We start from the raw sequence: 22,868 nt of genomic DNA, 5'->3' as shown, positions 1-22,868 counted from the left end.
GTCCAGTGATCACGCAGCTTGCTGATCACGGACCAATAGCAGGCGGAGCTGCGGCTCTGGGAAACTCCCATCTCACGCGAGGTGCGGAAAGACTCCACCCATTCCCTCCCACTCTGCTGACGAAAAATCAAGATGGCCAACGTTTCAACTCCGCCAGGTAGAAGAAATTTAATGCGAAATGGGACATAATGACATCATCAAGCAGCGCCCCAGTTGGCGAGAAGGTGAAATGTTCATCTTTCTACCAAATCTAGGTCAAGTTCAGACTTGAAAGCGGTGTCCCGTCTTGTTTGAGGTGAAATGCAAATGCACTAGAGTCATAGGATTTAAAAATGTTTCACGTTTAATGCATGCATTGCCCAGCATGCAACAGTGAATTATTGCTGCAAATTTAAAGGACACAGGTTCTGTGCTACATAATTATGTGCTAAATCTGTCATGTGCTCGACATCAACACTTGAGAAAGAATAGACGTCACATCAGCCGTTGCGGTGCTGCTGACGTAGGCCAGAGACGAGTCCAGCTCTAAAGTCGTAGCCATACTGCTGTCACTCGAAAACAAGAACAGTGATGCATCAGCCTGGGAGATGGAAGTGGAACAACCACAGATTATCTCTGAGCCTTCATCAGGCCTGGGAGGCCTCACACAGATGATGAGTCTGTGGACGCGTGTGGGCGGGGCTCGGGACAGTTCCAGGACCCAATGTAGGACACAATACACACACGCTCCTGGGTACCAGATTACTCCAACACTGATTCAAATGGTTTTTATGCCTCCACCGGCGATAGCCAGGCCGGAGGCATTATGATTTCGGGTTGTCCGTCTGTCCGTCCGTACGTACGTACAGTACGTCCGAACGATGTTCGTTAACGCGATATCTAGCTGCTTGATGGAATTTCATCAAATTTGCCTCAAACGTTGACTTGGACTCAAGGATGAACTGATTCGATTTTGGTGGTTAAAACCAGGTCAAGGTCACTGTGACCTCTCAAATGCCATTTTCAAGGTTGTTAACGCGATATCTCGGCAACGCCTTGACGGAATGTCATCAGATTTGCCTCAAACGTCCACTTAAACTCAAGTATGACCTGATTAGATTTTGGTGGTCAAAGGTCAAAGTTCAAGGTCACTGTGACCTCACAAGCACCATGTCCAAGCTTGTTAGCTTGGTTTGGTACATAGTGGTACTAGTCTTCGTCTGAAAAGTTTGGGAACCCCTGATGTAGAAGCTAATAGGCTGATCAAATTTGGCTCCAGATCCTAAAATGCCTTTCATTTTGACTTGCTGGGAGTATGCTCCTCTATAGATCCTTTGCTCTGCCATAATGAGATAGACACTTGTCTGAAATGTCATTACGCCAAATGCTTGGATGTTGAAGGGCAAATGTGTGTTGTTATTATTATTATTATAGTCACAATAGGCTGTCTATTCTTTTCGGACACTTTTCTTTTCGTTTGGTGAGGAAAAATAAAGGACTCGCTCTCCTCCCTAGTTAACCACAGACAGAATGAGCATAAACGACCCGCCCAAACAAGATTGGAGACAGCGGTTGTGCTCAGTTTTGCTCTGTAATTCACATCTGAAGGGTGTGTGTGTGTGTGTCTGTGTGTGTGTGTCTGTGTGTGTGTGTGTGTGTGTGTGTGTGTGTGTCTGTGTGTGGGGGTGGGGTGGGGTGGGGGTTGAGTGGCGTTGCAGTCAATGGTGTATACGTACATGCGTTTGTATATCTGTGTGTGTGTGTGTGTCTGTGTGTGTGTGTGTGTGTGTGTGTGTGTGTGTGTGTGTGTGTGTGTGTGTGTGTGTGTGTGTGTGTGTGTGTGTGTGTGTGTGTGTGTGTGTGTGGCATTGGGGTAGCTCTGGTATTTTTGGGGCAGATGACGTTACAGGACAAAACATTGGTCAGTGGTGTAACTCAAATGTAGCTGTTTGTATAAGAAGTAGCCTTTGAAATACTGAAATCAAGGGGTGTGTGTGTGTGTGTGTGTGTGTGTGAGCTAATGGTGAAAGGTATAGTAACTTCTTTCAATTAATGCTCTCTCTTGTTCCTGCTGCCCGGTCCCCTCTCTCTCTCTCTCTCTCTTCTCTCTCTCTCTCTCTCTCTCTCTCTCTTTCTCCCCTCTCTGTATCTCTCTCTCTCTCTCTCTCTGTATCTCTCTCTCTCTCCCCCGCTCTCTGTATCTCTCTCCCCCCCCCCCCTCTGTATCTCTCTCTCTCTCTCCCCTCTCTCTCTCTCTCTCTCTCTCACCTCTCTGTATCTCTCTCCCTCCGTCCTTTTCCTGGCAGCTTTAGGGAGGGGTCCTGTTGGAATGAGATCAAGGCAATGGGTCAGACCAGAGCAATTTAGAGAGAGAGTGGCGTCAGCGGAGGTCCAGAATGTGTGACTCAGTAGCCAATGAACAGCCAGGAAAGGGGTCTCACGCTACTTTTGAATGCTAAAATAAAGCTGATAATGTACAATTTGATTCTTTAAACCTCGGACTCTCTCAAAGTACTTCACAAACTGTCCATTTTGCCGCAACTCGACAGTGCTGCTTAATCCAGGACCTTACTTCCTGGAACTCTTGAGAGTAAAAAACTGGTCCATTGGAGTGAATGGAGATGTTGCGACTCTTCTATATTAGGGGTGTCAAAAATAATCGATTATAAGATGCATCGCGATGCGGACGTGCACGATTCTGCATCGATTCACAAATGTCAAAAATCGATTATTTATTTATATATATATATTTTAAAAATAAATAATCAAATAAAATATAATGGAAGTACATGCAGTTGTTTATGGATCATAATACAATGCAATTCCAAATGCACTTTTATTTTAAAAGTAGCCACACAGTGAGAAAAAAGAAAGTGAGAAAAAATAGATCATGTATTGGGGAAAAAAAGTGATGCATCGATTTAAGATGCATCGAGATGCATCGAGAGCATCGATAATTGTAATCGAATCGTAGCCCTCTGAATCGTAATCGAATCGTGAGGCCAGTGAAGATTCACAGCCTTATTCTATATATACACGACTCTGGGTCAGACCAGCCTCGCAGCTGGACAGAGAGGGGGTGAGAAGCAGGCGAGGTAGAGGGATCTACTACTAGACTTTTTCATCTACCATAAACCCTCCCTTCCAACTTTACAAGCCCACTTATAGAGATAGATACACCCATGTCAGCCTGTCTTTAACCTCTGCTTTCTATGGGCAGGGACCCAAGTGTGTCACTGTACTGTGGCTTGTAAATAGGCACGTGGCTCTTTCTCAGGCGTAATCCACTGCCTCTCGTGAAGTGGTGAGTTTGCTGTGTCCATCAGCAGCAACAGGAGTTCTGGGAGACTATTCTTTAATCTCCTCTCTGTGTGTCATTCAAATCCCTCTCAATGAGAGTGCAACAGATGGGATGTTCATTTTGAATCAGTTTCCATAATCGAAATTCGGGAAAATAAACAATCAATTATCGATTATCGATAGCGTAATAATAATAATAATAATAATAATAATAATGTTTTTTTTTGTTTTTTTTGTAACTCTGGTCTGGTAATACCGTTGCGCGTTCTCGGCCAGCTATAATGGCGATTATTGATGAACATCCCTACCTCTCCTCTCCTCTCTTCCTCTCCTCTCCTCTCCTCTCCTCCTCTCCTCTCCTCTCCTCTCCTCTCCTCTCCTCTCCTCTCCTCTCCTGTGAACCCATTCCCCATGGAGGGATGATGGAAATAGACAGGAATCATAGATCTATTTCTAAACCAGAGTATGGGGAAAACACCAGGGCACCTCTGGCTCTTTCATTGGCGTTTAGACACTGCCTGTATTGTTCCAAAATGTGCAGCTTCACAGAGACGCACATTGATGTCTGATGGTCTCTGGCTTTACAATGATTCCGTTTTCTTCTCCGGCATTTGGTGTTTTGGCCATTTTTTGTATCATAGCAATAGCATGCATGGGGAAACCCTCAATGCCAAAATGACACTCCCGATATAATATATTTACATATCCCCTTACTTATTTGAAAATAGTTCGATCTGGATTTCATTATACAACTCTACTGTATTACACACCAGGGCAAAATGGTTTGTCAAATGCATTTCTACAGTTTGAAAACAGGAGCTAGTCATTCAGCTCATCTTAGTTACAACTACGTTATATACAGTATCTCTATAACAGAGTTGAAAAAGCCAATCCAGCTGAATTCCTGCCCATATACTCCTCTACTGTGTTTTAATGGCTGCCTGGCCATCACTCTGACAGGCGGTTCTCATGGGTTCAAGAAGGCTGAGCTGTATTATTGCTACTGTATGACTGCATGAATGACACCTGCTGTGGCTGTTCAGATATCAGTCAAGTTAGGCGGGGCGAGGCGTTCACCTAAATGGACTCAGATATATTTATGAAACCATTTAAAATGTGGACACATTGCCTTTTTGATTTGTATCTGAATGGTTCATCAGACAGTATGCAGTGGAGAGGGACAGGGAAATGGGAAAGGGAGGTAAAAGCATGCAGCAGACTCCTTTGCCTGTTGAGACACTACAGAGGCTTTTCCCTAGGTCTGCTGTATGTGGCCTAGGTCTGCTGTATGTGGTTTAGGCCTGCTGTATGTGGCCTAGGTCTGCTGTATGTGGCCTAGGTCTGCTGTATGTGGCTTAGGCCTGCTGTGTGTGGCTTAGGCCTGCTGTATGTGGCCTAGGTCTGCTGTATGTGGCCTAGGTCTGCTGTATGTGGCCTAGGTCTGCTGTGTGTGGCCTAGGTCTGCTGTATGTGGCCTAGGTCTGCTTTATGTGGCCTAGGTCTGCTGTATGTGGCCTAGGTCTGCTTTATGTGGCGTAGGTCTGCTGTATGTGGCCTAGGCCTGCTGTATGTGGCCAACTTAAAGGAGAACTTCACTGAAAAAAAAAAAGCAGATTCATTTTGCACATAATCTCACACTTATCTGAAACCTGTAAACTGTTTTGCAGACATTCATTTAGTTTGACAGTTATTGAGAGTTGATTTGAGTTAAGTTGTGGACCAGTGATGTCATGTGCATGAATGACATCACTGGTCAGTGGTCACCAGTCATCTGTCCTCGAGAAAGGCACTGCATCCCAACCTGTAAGCCACTCCTCCTGAGAAGAGAATCAGCATAATCTATTCACCTTATTCAGAAGAGACCGTCTGGCTTGAGAGACTAAAAGAGGAAGTGTAAATACAATCGGAGGTTCCGATTGTATTTACACTTCCTGTGACTCATAAACCTAGTCTGACACATAATGTGAGTTAAACTAGGTTTGACCAGGTGAGTCAGACTAGTTTTTTTGAGCAGGTAAAACAGCCGGCGTTTTGAACAGGAAGTTGCGATACAATGGGTCAAGTGGGTGGGGCTGCATGAGGCGAACAAAAGGCTTCTCTCTCCTCTCATCAAGTCAGACGGCAGATCTCGTCCACGTCTCTTCCCATACATCATCTCAGACTCAGCTGAGATCTCAGAGACAGATCCAGCCGTGGCATCTTGTCAAGGCGTTGTTGACATCCCGTGCGTGGCGTGGGCCGCTCGATGTGTGTCGGCCCGTGTAGGGGAGAAGACAAAGACCCCCGATTGACATGTGAACAATGGAGCCGGCACACAGCAGCCTCCTGACTATGAGGGGATGGAGGGCACAAAGCGTCTTTCTCCAGCACCAGCGGGTTAAGAGTCAGCATGTTGCTCTATCAGCACCACTGTCGGGAGTCATGCCAGCCTGCTTAGTTAGCATTAGCTTAGCAAGGTGTGCCCAACATAACGGATGGTTCACACATCGTCTTTTCATGTTCATATTTTCCTGGTGGATTTGCTGTCAGAGACTCAACCTGGTTAAAGATGAAATTGTTGAGATTGCACAGGAGCAGGGGCGTTGGAACACGAGCTTGGCAAAGCTATTTGTCTGCCATCTTAATCCTTCAATCTTCATGAATTGCTGTTTAAATTCTGGGGAATTAGGATGATTTCCCCCGTAGTTCACGCTAGCTAATACTGGCCACCAGCTAGCAGGCTAGTCTGATTTCCCTGCTATAGAGACACTGCGGCGCGCGTCATCAACCACGGCCAAAACGGGGGGGAAACACAAACTCCCGTCCAATCCTGGCGTTCTCCTATCTCGCGTGCATGGTCGGGTGTTGCACAAAAAGATCGTATATACGGAAGATGAACACTCCAACTTACTTCATTGACAGCAACATCCACATTTTTCTTCTCGCCAATTCTAAATGGCTTCCTTGTTTTGCTCGGGAGTAGAAAAAAACTTTAACTGTCACTTTTTTACATTTGTTGTCTGCGCAGCCCCACCACACAACAGCTTTTAGCTATGTTTCATTCAAGGAAAATGACGCTGGTGTGTGGAAATGAACGGAGCTTTTCCCCCGTGATGGGCGTGGCCTATTTCATGCAGTGTCTCTATAGAAGTGATCCCTTCACATACATACACTGTTTACATTGTTGCCCTATCTAACTGTTGCCTGGCTTATTGTCTCTTTGTTGCTTGCTGTGATTTAGCACTATTTACCTACCTGCACCTTCCTGTAACGGAGCCTCAGCATAAGAAATTCACACGTGCGTACTTGTACAACGGAGTGACAATAAAAATCTTGAATCTTGAATCTTGAATGTTGAATCTTCCTGTGGAAGCACACTATGCGTCCCGTGTCTGTGTCAGCCTTGGTGGTGCCTGCTGGAGCATGGTGTGGTGCCTGCTGGAGCATGGTGTGGTGCCTGCTGGAGCATGGTGTGGTGCCTGCTGGAGCATGGTGTGGTGCCTGCTGGAGCATGGTGTGGTGCCTGCTGGAGCATGGTGTGGTGCCTGCTGGAGCATGGTGTGGTGCCTGCTGGAGCATGGTGTGGTGCCTGCTGGAGCATGGTGTGGTGCCTGCTGGAGCATGGTGTGGTGCCTGCTGGAGCATGGTGTGGTGCCTGCTGGAGCATGGTGTGGTGCCTGCTGGAGCATGGTGTGGTGCCTGCTGGAGCATGGTGTGGTGCCTGCTGGAGCATGGTGTGGTGCCTGCTGGAGCATGGTGTGGTGCCTGCTGGAGCATGGTGTGGTGCCTGCTGGAGCATGGTGTGGTGCCTGCTGGAGCATGGTGTGGTGCCTGCTGGAGCATGGTGTGGTGCCTGCTGGAGCATGGTGTGGTGCCTGCTGGAGCATGGTGTGGTGCCTGCTGGAGCATGGTGTGGTGCCTGCTGGAGCATGGTGTGACATATGAACAACACCCACACGACGACACACACCAGGATGATGGATGGAGGATGATGCACTTGTGGTAGAGATGTGTTGTTTCTTCTCCCTCTACAAATAACATGTTGTATTATAGTGGAAACATTGTACTGTGGTTTGCTACAGTTACTCACTATTCACTTTCTCACGCCCTCGTCTTTATTCCTTCTCTGACTCTCTCTCTCTCTCTCTCACACACACACACACACACACACACACACACACACACACACACACACACACACACACACACACCATAGATGTATGTATGTACAGTTTGGTCTACTACACTCTAGGGCTGCGTGATATCGACCAACAAAAATTATACCTCTGTATTTTTAGGCTGATTGGCGATCCATGATATATATCTCGGTATTTTCTACGAAGCGGCCTAAATGTTCAGTTGTAACTCGGTGCTTTCACAAAATATTTACACAATGAGATTTTTGGTAAAATAATCATCACTGTTGTGGATAAAAGTAAGCGGGTAAACGCAAATGACAGGACAGCAAGAACAGTCATATCACCATATTACCATATCCGAAATCTAAGATGATATCTATCGACAGTAGTCTCATATCACGATATCGATATAATATCGATATATTGCCCAGCTTTACTACTGTACACACAAATGCACACTCCCCCTCTCAATTAGCTGTTTACCGAGGCCTACCCTGCCCTGTGGCTCCTCCTACCCAGCCCTGTGGCTCCTCCTACCCAGCCCTGTGGCTCCTCCTTCCCTACCCTGCGGCTCCTCCCACCCTGCCCTGTGGCTCCTTGTTTGTCTATGGCATGTGGAGAAATGACCACACATCCTTAATCAAGGCTTCATGTTGCCATGTGAAGGTGAACCCAACTGTCCCTGAGCCCAGTGCTATTAAGCTCTAAGCATTTCCTGTAAATGGCTTTCCCTCAACTGTCAATTTCATCTCGTCCAATTAGACCGTTTTCTCTAAATATTCCTCTTTTATCGCCAGTTTGAACCTAAATGCTTGACCTCGATTCTCTCACAAAGATCTTTTCGCAGTTTTCGAGAAGATGAGTGGGCTTAGAAAGGCCATTAGAAATGTCACGGTCTCAGGGCCTAATGATAATGTAATGTAATGATAATGTAATGTAATGATAATTAGGGGTGTCACAATATATCGTCCCACGAAATTTCGCGATAGTAACACGTCACGATATGTATCGTTGAGATGAAATCTCATATCGCAAAAAAAAAAAAAAAAATTTTTTTTTTCCCCCCCAAAAAATAGACTAAGAAACGTCTTTGTTTGTTGAAGTTCAATGTGTGGAAAGTAGTTCAGTTGAACAAGTCTCTGAAGAGACACATGAGAAGTTATACAGGAGAGAAACCATTCAATTGAGTTTCTGGCAAAACTGTTTACTTGACAGGAAAAACTGAAGATGCATAAAAAATAGACTAAGAAAAGTCTTGTTGTTTGAGTTTGAAGAAAAACTGAAGATGCATAATGAGAATTTATACTGCTGAGAAACCTTTTAGTTCAAAGTAAATCTAAGTGACGGTGTAACTCATTCTATTTCAAGATAAGCCTTATCTCCAATCTCATGTTTTTTCTAGTTGTTATTGTAATAACAATTTCCCACAACAGCATGTTTTGTATTTGTGCATTTCAAATAAAATACTACTTTTCCAGTCATATATTGTCATTATTCAAGTTTTAAAAAATATTGTTAAATTCGTATCGTATCGTTATCGTGAACCCAGTATCGTGATACGTATCGTATCGTGAACTGAGTGTATCGTGACACCCCTAATGATAATGTAATGATACTGGTAATGATAATGTAATGATAATGTAATGATAATGATAATGTAATGATAATGTAATGATAATGTAATGATAATGTAATGATAATGATAATGTAATGATAATGTAATGATAATGTAATGTAATGATAATGTAATGTAATGATAATGTAGTGTAATGATAATGGACAAAGCTGTGACAGGTTAGTTTTTCACCCTTCGTATTTTGCTCTCCTCTCCTCCACCCCAGGCTGAGGCCCTGTGGGCCGCCTGCCACATGGTTTGTTTTCATTGCATCAACTTTGGAGCGTCGAGGATGTGCCACGATCTTTCCACAGCGTTTTATTTGTACATTTACGAGCAAGTCAGCACCTCATAAAGCCCTCATTGATGTGTCTGCAGATGTGTGTGTCCTGACTGTTACTCTCGTCTACGCTCAGAAGAGCTATGGCGCGCGTAGTGCCACTAGAGGTCAGGGGTCAATCCCAGGCAACTTGGGTAAAATAAATAAATAATAATAACTCCGGTATTTGACTAAAGACAAGTGCTTGATTGAGCTTATCTTGTACGTGCTGCTTCCTTCTTCTCTTTGGACTGTTCACATGATGCCAGATGTGAAAATCCATCCGAGCTCTAAATCACAAATAATTCACATAGGCCTATTCAGAGCCGTTTTAGGAATAATATGCCTTTAGCCAAGCCAGGCCAGCGGACAGGCAGCTGTGAAGAAAGGAACCATTCTTCTGTGAGGAGGAACGGGGATCCTGGTCCACTGTGGAGAGGAAGGAAGTCAGGCAGGCAGCCTGGGGCAGAGAGAGAGAGAGATGGAGGGAGAGAGAGAGAGAGAGAGAGAGAGAGAGAGAGAGAGAGAGAGAGAGAGAGAGAGAGAGAGAGAGAGAGAGAGAGAGAGAGAGAGAGAGAGAGAGAGAGAGAGAGAGAGAGAGAGAGAGAGAGAGAGAGAGCATGTTTGTGTCTAGTGTTAGTTAGTTTCTTATCCTAGAGAGGACATTGTTTTCAAAGTTGCTGCACACACGATAGGAGTGACGCCAAATAGTTGACGATTCGTTGGAAGGAGCCTGATTCGACTGGCAATCTCACGGTCGCATAGTTGCAAAATGTAGTTATGAAACGAGGACCGTTCCATTCCGACTATATGGGGGTGCTGAATGTCTTGATTTGACATAGAATTGCTTGGTTCTTATTATATTGTCATATATACTGTAGCCTATTTTGGTATAAGTTTCAGCCTATTAATAGTCTCGCTGGCCAGACTCCTCTCCCTTCCGTCCGAGGAGTCTGGCGCCGCGGAAACAGGCAACAGGGATAAACCCTCCCCTGCTCTACAGCTGCTCTCCCATTGGAGCGACTGTTTCGGTGGCCGCTCCCGGCTTATTACAAGCTCTGTGATTGGCTCCGGCCATGTCAATCAGAGCAGCTTCTCCTCCCTCCTCCCTGTGTGTCACTGTAAATAGTGCCCTGCTGCCGCAGTGAAAACAACAACGAAAGGCCAGAGCAAAGGGTGGAAATCCTTGATGTGTCTGCCTGTGTGTCTGCATATGACTAATAACTCATACCAATTAATCATGTGTTATGCAATTATAGCTTATTGATTATGAAATGCCAATCAATGGAACTTCAATTTTCCACATCAACAGCCAAATCTGTTTCGACTGACACAATTGGGAGTCAGGTACAGCCCTATCACATGATACCACTTCAAAGACACGATACAAAATAACACAATAACACAATCATATCTTATGCCCATATCTTATAAGTGCAAGTACAAGGGCAAATCTTTGCTAGTATCTAGGACTCAACATCTAAATTGTTTCTTTTAATGACCACTCGATCGCTGAAACACATCCTTTTGATGTACTGAGCCAGTGATCCTTAGGGAGAAAGGGAGAAAACAAGAGGTGTGTGTGTGTGTGTGTGTGTGTGTGTGTGTGTGTGTGTGTGTGTGTGTGTGTGTGTGCGCGACTGTGTGTGTGTGCGCGACTGTGTGTGTGTGCGCGTGTGTGTGTGTGAGAGAGAGAGACACACACGGACAGACGGAGACAGACAGAGGTGTGTTTCTGAGAGATAGAGACACAGACAGATGGAGACAGACACAGGTGTGTTTCTGAAATCTTGGAGTTATTATTGATTCCGATCTCAACTTTAACTCCCACATTAAGTCAATTAGAAAATCAGCTTTTTATCATCTTAAAAATATAGCAAGAATTAGGGGATACATGTCCAGACAGGATCTAGAAAAACTAATTCACGCCTTCATTTATAGTAGGTTAGACTATTGCAATAGCCTTTTTTCTGGTCTCTCCAAAAAAGAACTTAGGCAACTTCAACTCATTCAGAATGCTGCTGCTAGAGTTCTAACGAAGACTAAGAAAGCTGATCATATCATAGAATAGATTAAAATACTGTTATTAGTCTATAAATCACTTAATGGCCTAGGCCCAAAATACATAGCTGAATTGCTCCCACGCTACGAACCAAGGGGGGCACGGTGGCTCAGTGGTAGAGCTGTCGCCTCGCAGTCAGAAGGTCCTGAGTTCGATTCTCGCCTGGGACACTGTGGGCGCTGTGGTTGTGTTCCCCCCCATATCTTCAGTGCCCACTGCCCAGGTGGGGTATCTCGTCGTAAGGGCCTTTCTGTCTGTGTGGAGTTTGCATGTTCTCCCCGTGCTCCCCCAGGGGGGTTCCTCCGTATATAACCCCCCCCCACTAAAAACATGCAGAAGATCAGATCGTCATCGTCATCCGACCAGTGACGACAACATCCGAAGTCGGTCCCCGGGCGCTGTACGAGAAAGCGACCACTGCTCCTGGCCTGCCCCAGGAGGAAAGGACAAAGCCAGGATGGGTTAAATGCAGAGGACAAATTTCACCGGCCACCGTCAGCATGTGTGTGTTGTGGCCCTCCGTGCATGTGTTGTAGTGTGTTGTGTGACAATAAAAGACGGGCTGCCGTCTGAAAATCGTTTTTTTTTTTTTTTAATCGTTTTTTTTTTTTTTTTTTTTTTTTTAAACCGTCTAGAACTCTTAGGTCAACAGGGTCCAGCTTATTAACTGTCCCTAGGATCAAATCAAATCATGGGAAGGCTGCATTTACCCACTATGCTTCTGCTAGCTGGAACAAATTGCCTGAAGACCTCAGATCTGCCCCAACCTTACTTACTTTTAAAAATAGACTAAAGACTTTTATGTTTACCGTCGCTTTTAACTGCTGACAGCTACTATGCAAACCCAATGAGTCCTCTATAAGTTTTTAGCTCTTTCTGCAACTGCTGCGCCTGTTGCTTATTGCACTTTTTATACTCTTTTTTTAAAGTTTTGTTGTGATGCTTTTAAATGTCCATTTTATTCTCTTCTTTTCTTTTCTTTTCCTGTCAACCATTTTATGTGAAGCACTTTGAATTGCCTCTGTGTATGAAATGTGCTATACAAATAAACTTGACTTGACTTGACTTGACTTGAGAGACAGAGACACAGACAGATGGAGACAGACCGGTGTGTTTCTGAGAGACAGAGACACAGACAGATGGAGACAGACACAGGTGTGTTTCTGAGAGACAGAGACACAGACAGACGGAGACAGACAGGTGTGTTTCTGAGAGGCAGAGACACAGACAGACGGAGACAGATAGGTGTGTTTCTGAGAGGCAGAGACGTTTGGAAACTAAGAGACCTGTTTTGGGTCAGGAGGCTGTAAGAGGGCTTTCCAGTACCATGGCAGAAACACTACCAGACATTATTTATAGTGGGGAGAAACGGTTCTGATACAGACATGTATGTGTCATGAGCGCATGAGTGTTCTGTACGCACGCACGCACGCACGCACGCACACACGCACGCACACACACACACACACACACACACACACACACACACACACACACACACACACACACACACACACACACACACACACACACACACACACACACACACACACACACACATTAATTGTGTCCCATAGTGAGCGCTTTGTTTACTGTGTTAATTAATCTGACAGAGAGACAGGGCCAGGCTGAGCTGATGTAGACAGAGACAGGGTCAGGCTGAGCTGATGTAGACAGAGACAGGGTCAGGCTGAGCTGCTGTAGACAGAGACAGGGCCAGGCTGAGCTGATGTAGACAGAGACAGGGTCAGGCTGAGCTCCTGTAGACAGAGACAGGGTCAGGCTGAGCTGATGTAGACAGAGACAGGGCCAGGCTGAGCTGATGTAGATAGAGACAGGGCCAGGCTGAGCTGATGTAGACAGAGACAGGGCCAGGCTGAGCTGCTGTAGACAGAGACAGGGCCAGGCTGAGCTGATGTAGGCAGAGAGACAGGGTCAGGCTGAGCTGATGTAGACAGAGAGACAGGGTCAGGCTGAGCTGCTGTAGACAGAGAGACAGGGCCAGGCTGAGCTGCTGTAGACAGAGACAGGGCCAGGCTGAGCTGCTGTAGACAGAGACAGGGCCAGGCTGAGCTGATGTAGACAGAGACAGGGCCAGGCTGAGCTGATGTAGACAGAGACAGGGCCAGGCTGAGCTGATGTAGACAGAGACAGGGTCAGGCTGAGCTGATGTAGACAGAGACAGGGCCAGGCTGAGCTGATGTAGGCAGAGACAGGGCCAGGCTGAGCTGATGTAGACAGAGACAGGGCCAGGCTGAGCTGATGTAGACAGAGACAGGGTCAGGCTGAGCTGATGTAGACAGAGACAGGGCCAGGCTGAGCTGATGTAGGATTGTAAACATGCTAAAGTGTGTGACTCTGGACAGATAGGCAGTGTGGATGTGGTTTTAAAGCAACTGACAGTAGCAGGCTGATAGAGCTCTGCCAAGGTGGCCTTAGTGATCTCCTCCTATAGATTTGTTTGTTTTGTCCTTTTTAGTCTTATTGTAATCATAATGTTATTATTATTCATTGCATACTGTGTTGTATTTTATGTCCTCTGTCAGGACCCCCTTGAAAACGAGGTGGTACAACTCAAGTTTTGTTTATCCTTCAAATACAATTTCTATGTATATATATATATATATGCGATGTGTTGGCGGGACTATATCGCGAGATATTCAAATGTTTTTTGTTTGTTGTTGTTGCTGTCGTCTTAGTAAGCCATCTCTTGATAACATACGGTCATTTGCTTTGACTGATCGTGGTCCTAAAATGCCCATGTTGCTGGTGTGTGTGTGTGCAGGTTTGAGAAGGGGAGGATCTACACCTACATCGGAGAGGTGGTGGTGTCGGTCAACCCTTACCGTGCCATGAACATCTACGGCCGCGACACCATCGAGCAGTACAAGGGCCGCGAGCTGTACGAGAGGCCGCCCCACCTGTTCGCCATCGCCGACGCGGCCTACAAAGCCATGAAGAGGAGGAACAAAGACACTTGTATCGTCATCTCAGGTGACACAGGACGAGGCCCCCCTGCTGGCACGGGACACCGGGGTTTGGTTGTCAGGGAGGAAATTGATATAACTGTAATAAGCGTACCAATTTAACCTCTAACAAACAAACATTAGAAGTGGCCACAAGCTGTGTGACAGCATGGAGAAACGATGCGGTTGATGAAGCGCCACTCAGTGGTCAGAGGGGGAACTGAGCCCCTCTGAAGAACCCTGATGACAATGTCAGAGATCCATTAGGACAGACATACTGCAGCACTTGACTCAAAAGAGTCTTGGTATTTTGGTGTTGAGCACGTACTGTGGATTTCTGTTTGAGATGAATATGACACAGTAGAACAGTCAATCAGGCTTTTAATTACAGCTGCTTACCCATATTAGACCATCTTCAAACAATAGTTGGGTTTCTATCCACCTGTTTCTATGCAAATGATCAATTTGTGCATAAAAACCTGAGTGGAAACGCTGCAAAATCAAATTATCCCAAAACAGTTTTCACGCTTGGGGGAGGTGGAAGAGTTGATGTATGGATAAAAGGTAAAAGCGAATTTTCCATTGTCTCTCCATTCACAAACCACACAGTTTCATGTTGACATGTCGGCGCAGCCTACACTGAATAGGGCTACTACACTTGTAAGGTAAATGCTGGTAAATAAGCAGTAGCATTAGACCACTGTGGTGTGTTTAAACAGAAGGATTAATGTTAATGCCACACTTCTAGAATTGCTCTATGGATTATAACGTATGCCTGCGGAGTTGAAGAGTGACATCTGGTAATTCAGAAATTGCATTTTATGGTGGATGTACCTTTTTAGATCTTCAAGAAACATTAAATGAATAACGCAGATGTGTTTAATAGAGCTTGGTCGCTGCCTGCCTGCATGTAACGGGTCTAGCAGCAGAGCAGCAGAGGCAGACAGACTCAAACACCAGGTGATTGACGGCTCAATAATTCGCATAATAGCAGCGGATGGAAAACACGCATTATTTCGCATTTTCTTTTGCCGATTTTCGGAAAATTCGGTTAAAATGTGCGATATGTTTGGATGGAAACCCAACTGACCACCGCATACAAAAGATCAACGTCACCTCATTAGCGCAATGATTACCATTTTGACTGCGTTTGAAAAAAGTATTTTAAACCACTTGAGGTTTGCATATTATGTTTTAATTAGTGATGCAAGTAAACGGTCTCAAAATTAGAGACATGAAAATAGGTATTGTTGTTCCTAACTGCTCCTGCCCTGACACACTGTGCTTCTGTTGCAGGGGAAAGTGGAGCAGGAAAAACAGAGGCCAGCAAGTATATCATGCAATATATTGCTGCTATTACCAACCCTAACCAGAGGGCAGAGGTCGAAAGGTGAGCACCATTAGTCTCATGAACATGACCATGAATCTGTACACACTGTTGATATATCAAATCTGACCGACCCTTATTTATTATTATTAATTATTATAATAATAATAATTATTAATTATTAATTATTAAACCTTTACTCACCTGGTTAAATAAAGGTTTCATAATGAATAATAAGAAATAAGGGTAGGTCAGATTTGTTAACTGAAAGGACAAATAGTTACATATTGTGGTGGGCTGTATTGTATCTTTCACAAACATTCACCATGGAAACTACAGTGGTTCACAATATGTTGCGGTTTTCCAAATCAGAAATGACATTTCCTTTCCCTGAGAACCGAGCTCATAAACAGGACCCACAATAAAGACAGAGCAACTGGTTTTGGTGTAGGACTGTACTGAACTTTTCGGACACTTGAATACTTCATTCGTAATGCTGACATTCGAATAAAAAAATAAGAAATTGATGCTAGAATGACCCTAGTCTCTCACAGACACACTCAAATATTACGTTGAATCGCTGCGCTCCGCATACTACATAAGTGAGTCTGTGCCACTTCACAGCCACTGCTGTACAAGATTTATACTGTGCTTTCTGTGCAATTTTCACTGCAGTTATATTCATTAAAGAAAGTAAACAAAGAGACTCACTCATATTTATTCCGATGCATCGCACCCCCCCCCCCCCCCCCCTTTTTTTTTGTCATGATGACATCACGGCAGACATTTGAATATTCATGGCAAAACCTCAATAGAATATTAAAATTAAATAAATAAATACATCTGTACAGACCTATTTTGGTGCCTGACCCAGTTTAATAAATCCAGGTTTGGATGAGTCATTCGAGAGGGAATACTAATAATATAATATCAAACAATTCGGTGAATGTTGACTAATTTCCACATGGCAATGACTGCAGTATCAGGAGGACTCCTACAATGCTGAAACAGGCACATACTGGAACAAACCCATCCACCTGTAGAGTATTATAGGTCACTGTTACTATCTTATCAGCTGGTTAAAAGTAAACCACTGTCATAATCCATGAGATAATACTGCCAGTAGACAATGGCTCTTACAGGCTAGTCATATATGGTTACAGGTCAGCCAGGTGTTAGTGCCGTGTGTCCATCTAGTGTCTTTTTCCGATCGTTAAACGCTGGAAGTACGCTGGGAAGCACTGATCTCAGCGCACAATTTACAAGGAAGCATGCTGAAACTAATGTTAGTTCAGTGCAGTAGCTAGCTTGATAGCTGACAGCTAACATTAGCAAACAACACGCATACAGTGATTTAGCTCAACACTCACCAGAAATATTAAGTGTCTAGCCAATCTGCTCCCACAGTTGAGCCTTTCTGTCTCTGTTGCGATAGTTTCTCCATATGATTAGTTGCCAGAAAAGGAGCACCCGACATCGGCGTCTTTCTGAAAAGTTAAAATATTTTCAGCTGGAAGCGCTGGGAGTCGGGCGCACAAAAACGCCGGAGCGCTCTGAAAATAGACGCTGGGCGCAGCGCACTTTCTCTAGACGTCCGTGTGCGCCCGCATACGCTCTCCCCCATTGGAAACAACTGAAAATAGATGCCGGAGCTGATGAAAAGACGCTAGGTGGACGCAGGCCCTAAGTCAGTATCTGATAATTGGGTGTGGTCTTGTTAGATAGAGGGGAAGTTGCACCATAATATTACGGACTGCTTCTATTTGGGGATTGGCTCTCGCTTAGGAATGTGTTGAGTGATGAGGTCAATATTGAATGAGAATGACCTGTGCTAAAGGGCAGGAAGTGAGAGAAAGGCTTTGATGTAGGTGAAATGTAGGGCAGAGATACACTGGATGTAGAGTTAGTGCAGGGGAAAGGTCTAAAGCAGAGACATTTAGAGAGAGAGTTGCGTCAGCGGAGGAGCAGAATGCGTGACTCATTAGCCAATGAACAGCCAGGAAGGGGTCTCGCGCTACTTTTGAATGCTAAAATAAAGCTGATAATGTACAATTTGATAAAAAAAAAAAAAAAAAAAACTTTCAAAGTACAACACAAACTGTCCATTTTGCTGCAACTTGACAGTGCTGCTTAATCCAGGCCCTTACTTCCTGGAACTCTTGAGAGTAAAAAACTGGTCTAAAGCTTTGACTTTACAGATTAAAAGGTGGTAATGTACAACGTGCATTTGACCATATTGAATCCTTTAATAGATAGAGACACCCCACTCCAGGCTCCCCCAATAATAAAATTGCACTATTATGGTCTCCTAAATGGGCTTGGTCATCAGCTTGTTGATTGGCTGTCTGTCAATGGTATGAAACTTCATTGGCTGACCAGTCTCCTAAGTGGGCGTGGCAGTGCGTTTGACTATATAGAATGCACTGCCACAGGAAATGACCCCATGACTGCAGTGCCTACTGCCACTGTGAAGCCCTTATCTGCAAAGGTACACACACTCAACTGCACAACAAATATTAGCACAGGAGAGGCTGGAGTAGGCTACGATATGGTTTCATAAAATATGAGTCATGGACGCAAATATATATACTGTACAGTACATCACTCTGTTAACCTGGATGTAACAGTCATATACTGTACAGTACATCACTCTGTTAACCTGGATGTAACAGTCATATACTGTACAGTACGTCACTCTGTTAACCTGGATGTAAGTCATATACTGTACAGTACATCACTCTGTTAACCTGGATGTAACAGTCATATACTGTACAGTACATCACTCTGTTAACCTGGATGTAACAGTCATATACTGTACAGTACATCACTCTGTTAACCTGGATGTAACAGTCATATACTGTACAGTACATCACTCTGTTAACCTGGATGTAACAGTCATATACTGTACAGTACATCACTCTGTTAACCTGGATGTAACAGTCATATACTGTACAGTACATCACTCTGTTAACCTGGATGTAACAGTCATATACTGTACAGTATGTCACTCTGTTAACCTGGATGTAACAGTCATATACTGTACAGTACATCACTCTGTTAACCTGGATGTAACAGTCATATACTGTACAGTACGTCACTCTGTTAACCTGGATGTAACAGTCATATACTGTACAGTACGTCACTCTGTTAACCTGGATGTAACAGTCATATACTGTACAGTACGTCACTCTGTTAACCTGGATGTAACAGTCATATACTGTACAGTACATCACTCTGTTAACCTGGATGTAACAGTCATATACTGTACAGTACGTCACTCTGTTAACCTGGATGTAACAGCCATATACTGTACAGTACGTCACTCTGTTAACCTGGATGTAACAGTCATATACTGTACAGTACATCACTCTGTTAACCTGGATGTAACAGTCATATACTGTACAGTACATCACTCTGTTAACCTGGATGTAACAGTCATATACTGTACAGTACGTCACTCTGTTAACCTGGATGTAACAGTCATATACTGTACAGTACATCACTCTGTTAACCTGGATGTAACAGTCATATACTGTACAGTACATCACTCTGTTAACCTGGATCTAACAGTCATATACTGTACAGTACGTCACTCTGTTAACCTGGATGTAACAGTCATATACTGTACAGTACATCACTCTGTTAACCTGGATGTAACAGTCATATACTGTACAGTACGTCACTCTGTTAACCTGGATGTAACAGTCATATACTGTACAGTACGTCACTCTGTTAACCTGGATGTAACAGTCATATACTGTACAGTACGTCACTCTGTTAACCTGGATGTAACAGTCATATACTGTACAGTACGTCACTCTGTTAACCTGGATGTAACAGTCATATACTGTACAGTACATCACTCTGTTAACCTGGATGTAACAGTCATATACTGTACAGTACGTCACTCTGTTAACCTGGATGTAACAGTCATATACTGTACAGTACATCACTCTGTTAACCTGGATGTAACAGTCATATACTGTACAGTACATCACTCTGTTAACCTGGATGTAACAGTCATATACTGTACAGTACATCACTCTGTTAACCTGGATGTAACAGTCATATACTGTACAGTACGTCACTCTGTTAACCTGGATGTAACAGTCATATACTGTACAGTACGTCACTCTGTTAACCTGGATGTAACAGTCATATACTGTACAGTACGTCACTCTGTTAACCTGGATGTAACAGTCATATACTGTACAGTACGTCACTCTGTTAACCTGGATGTAACAGTCATATACTGTACAGTACGTCACTCTGTTAACCTGGATGTAACAGTCATACACTGTACAGTACATCACTCTGTTAACCTGGATGTAACAGTCATATACTGTACAGTACATCACTCTGTTAACCTGGATGTAACAGTCATACACTGTACAGTACGTCACTCTGTTAACCTGGATGTAACAGTCATATACAGTACAGTACGTCACTCTGTTAACCTGGATGTAACAGTCATACACTGTACAGTACATCACTCTGTTAACCTGGATGTAACAGTCATATACTGTACAGTACATCACTCTGTTAACCTGGATGTAACAGTCATACACTGTACAGTACGTCACTCTGTTAACCTGGATGTAACAGTCATATACAGTACAGTACGTCACTCTGTTAACCTGGATGTAACAGTCATATACAGTACAGTACGTCACTCTGTTAACCTGGATGTAACAGTCATACACTGTACAGTACGTCACTCTGTTAACCTGGATGTAACAGTCATATACAGTACGTCACTCTGTTAACCTGGATGTAGTACTCCTGTAGGCCACACTACCCTTAACACCATCCTGCCTCTCCACAGGGTGAAAAACATGCTGCTGAAATCCAACTGTGTGCTGGAAGCCTTTGGGAACGCCAAGACCAACCGCAACGACAACTCCAGCCGATTTGGAAAATACATGGACATTAATTTTGACTTCAAGGGAGACCCCATCGGGGGCCACATCAACAACTACCTGCTGGAGAAGGTAGGGGGCAGCAGACGGAGGTGAAGAGACAGGGCATTCATCACAGGAGCCAGGCGATGGAGTACAACAATTGTATTCATGGCTTTACTCACTCATTTAGTACAAGAAGCATTAGTTAACAATTCACAATTTATTTAAGTGTTTTTGTACCTGTATTGTACCTCCAATAAATTAGTTGTAATACGACCATTGTATCCCGATATAGCAAGAATACCTTTGCTCCGAGAGGTGGCCCAAAGACAGCTGCTAAATGATTCAGTATATGTGTCTGTGTCATTGTATCTTCATGAGAGAGATTCTGACTTAAAAGTTGCTTCTTTTCATCAGTCCAGGGTCATTTTCCAACAGGAAGGGGAGAGAAGTTTTCACTCATTTTATCAGGTGAGTGTGTGTGTGTGTGTGTGTGTGTGTGTGTGTGTGTGTGTGTGTGTGTGTGTGTGTGTGTGTGTGTGTGTGTGTGTGTGAGTGTGTGTGTGTGTGTGTGTGTGTGTGTGTGTGTGTGTGTGTGTGTGTGTGTGTGCGAGTGCGAGTGCGAGTGTGCGTGCGTGTGTCTGAATCTGAGTCTGAGTGCGTGCTTTTGTTTATTTTGTTATTTGTTTGTTATCAATATGTACCCCCAGACTGAACTTGCCAGTCGGAATATTAATCAATGTTCAGTACTTGAGTCATCAACATACCCCTTTGGTTTCAACATACATCTATAGGAGTATAGGAGTGGGTAGGAAAATTAGTTAACAATATGAACAATATTAGGTGGTCCACTCTTAAAGTTCCAGTGCAATTATTTAAACAATGATTTAAACAGTAATCAAAGTTTGATTTCAAACACAGTTTTTGATACTTAAATGGTACTCAGCATGCAGGACTGAGTGAGAGATGATTGGGCCTCCCCTCCATACCTGTTCCTCCCCTCCATACCTGTGCCTCCCCTCCATACCTGTTCCTCCCCTCCATGCCTGTTCCTCCCCTCCATGCCTGTGCCTCCCCTCCATGCCTGTGCCTCCCCTGCATACCTGTGCCTCCCCTGCATACCTGTTCCTCCCCTGCATACCAGTGCCTCCCCTGCATGCCTGTGCCTCCCCTCCATGCCTGTGCCTCCCCTGCATACCTGTGCCTCCCCTGCATACCTGTTCCTCCCCTGCATACCAGTGCCTCCCCTGCATGCCTGTGCCTCCCCTCCATACCAGTGCCTCCCCTGCATACCTGTGCCTCCCCTGCATACCTGTTCCTCCCCTGCATACCTGTGCCTCCCCTCCATGCCTGTTCCTCCCCTGCATACCTGTGCCTCCCCTCCATACCTGTGCCTCCCCTGCATACCTGTGCATCCCCTCCATACCTGTGCCTCCCCTGCATGCCTGTGCCTCCCCTGCATGCCTGTGCCTCCCCTGCATACCTGTGCCTCCCCTGCATGCCTGTGCCTCCCCTGCATACCTGTGCCTCCCCTGCATGCCTGTGCCTCCCCTGCATACCTGTGCCTCCCCTGCATACCTGTGCATCCCCTCCATACCTGTGCCTCCCCTGCATGCCTGTGCCTCCCCTGCATGCCTGTGCCTCCCCTGCATACCTGTGCCTCCCCTGCATGCCTGTGCCTCCCCTGCATGCCTGTGCCTCCCCTGCATGCCTGTGCCTCCCCTGCATGCCTGTGCCTCCCCTGCATGCCTGTGCCTCCCCTGCATACCTGTGCCTCCCCTGCATGCCTGTGCCTCCCCTGCATGCCAGTGCCTCCCCTGCATACCTGTGCCTCCCCTGCATGCCTGTGCCTCCCCTGCATGCCTGTGCCTCCCCTGCATACCTGTGCCTCCCCTGCATACCTGTGCCTCCCCTGCATACCTGTGCCTCCCCTGCATACCTGTGCCTCCCCTGCATGCCAGTGCCTCCCCTGCATACCTGTGCCTCCCCTGCATACCTGTGCCTCCCCTCCATGCCTGTTCCTCCCCTCCATGCCTGTTCCTCCCCTCCATACCTGTGCCTCCCCTGCATACCTGTTCCTCCCCTCCATACCTGTGCCTCCCCTGCATGCCTGTGCCTCCCCTGCATACCTGTGCCTCCCCTGCATACCTGTGCCTCCCCTCCATACCTGTGCCTCCCCTGCATACCTGTGCCTCCCCTGCATACCTGTGCCTCCCCTGCATACCAGTGCCTCCCCTGCATGCCTGTGCCTCCCCTGCATGCCTGTGCCTCCCCTGCATGC

The 22,868-nt window shown here is 45.3% G+C and overlaps 1 protein-coding gene across 2 annotated transcripts in view; it reads left to right on the top strand.

Moving 5' to 3' along the window:
- Nucleotides 1–22,868, top strand: part of myo1d (myosin 1D) — a gene marked incomplete at its 5' end in the record, with an annotated part of 171,901 nt that overhangs the window by 15,622 nt on the left and 133,411 nt on the right. For both annotated transcript variants that reach the window (XM_083635102.1, XM_083635103.1), the window contains 4 exons: nt 14,179–14,387; nt 15,656–15,749; nt 20,512–20,677; nt 21,005–21,058. In XM_083635102.1, the coding sequence (XP_083491228.1) occupies nt 14,179–14,387; nt 15,656–15,749; nt 20,512–20,677; nt 21,005–21,058 (523 nt within the window). The remainder of the gene's footprint in view (nt 1–14,178; nt 14,388–15,655; nt 15,750–20,511; nt 20,678–21,004; nt 21,059–22,868) is intronic.

Source organism: Poromitra crassiceps, assembly GCF_964638095.1.
Source record: "Poromitra crassiceps genome assembly, chromosome: 4".
NCBI lineage: Eukaryota > Metazoa > Chordata > Actinopteri > Beryciformes > Melamphaidae > Poromitra > Poromitra crassiceps.
The sequence above is the reverse complement of the archived record's forward strand: the minus strand, read 5'-3'. Positions and strand labels throughout refer to the sequence as shown.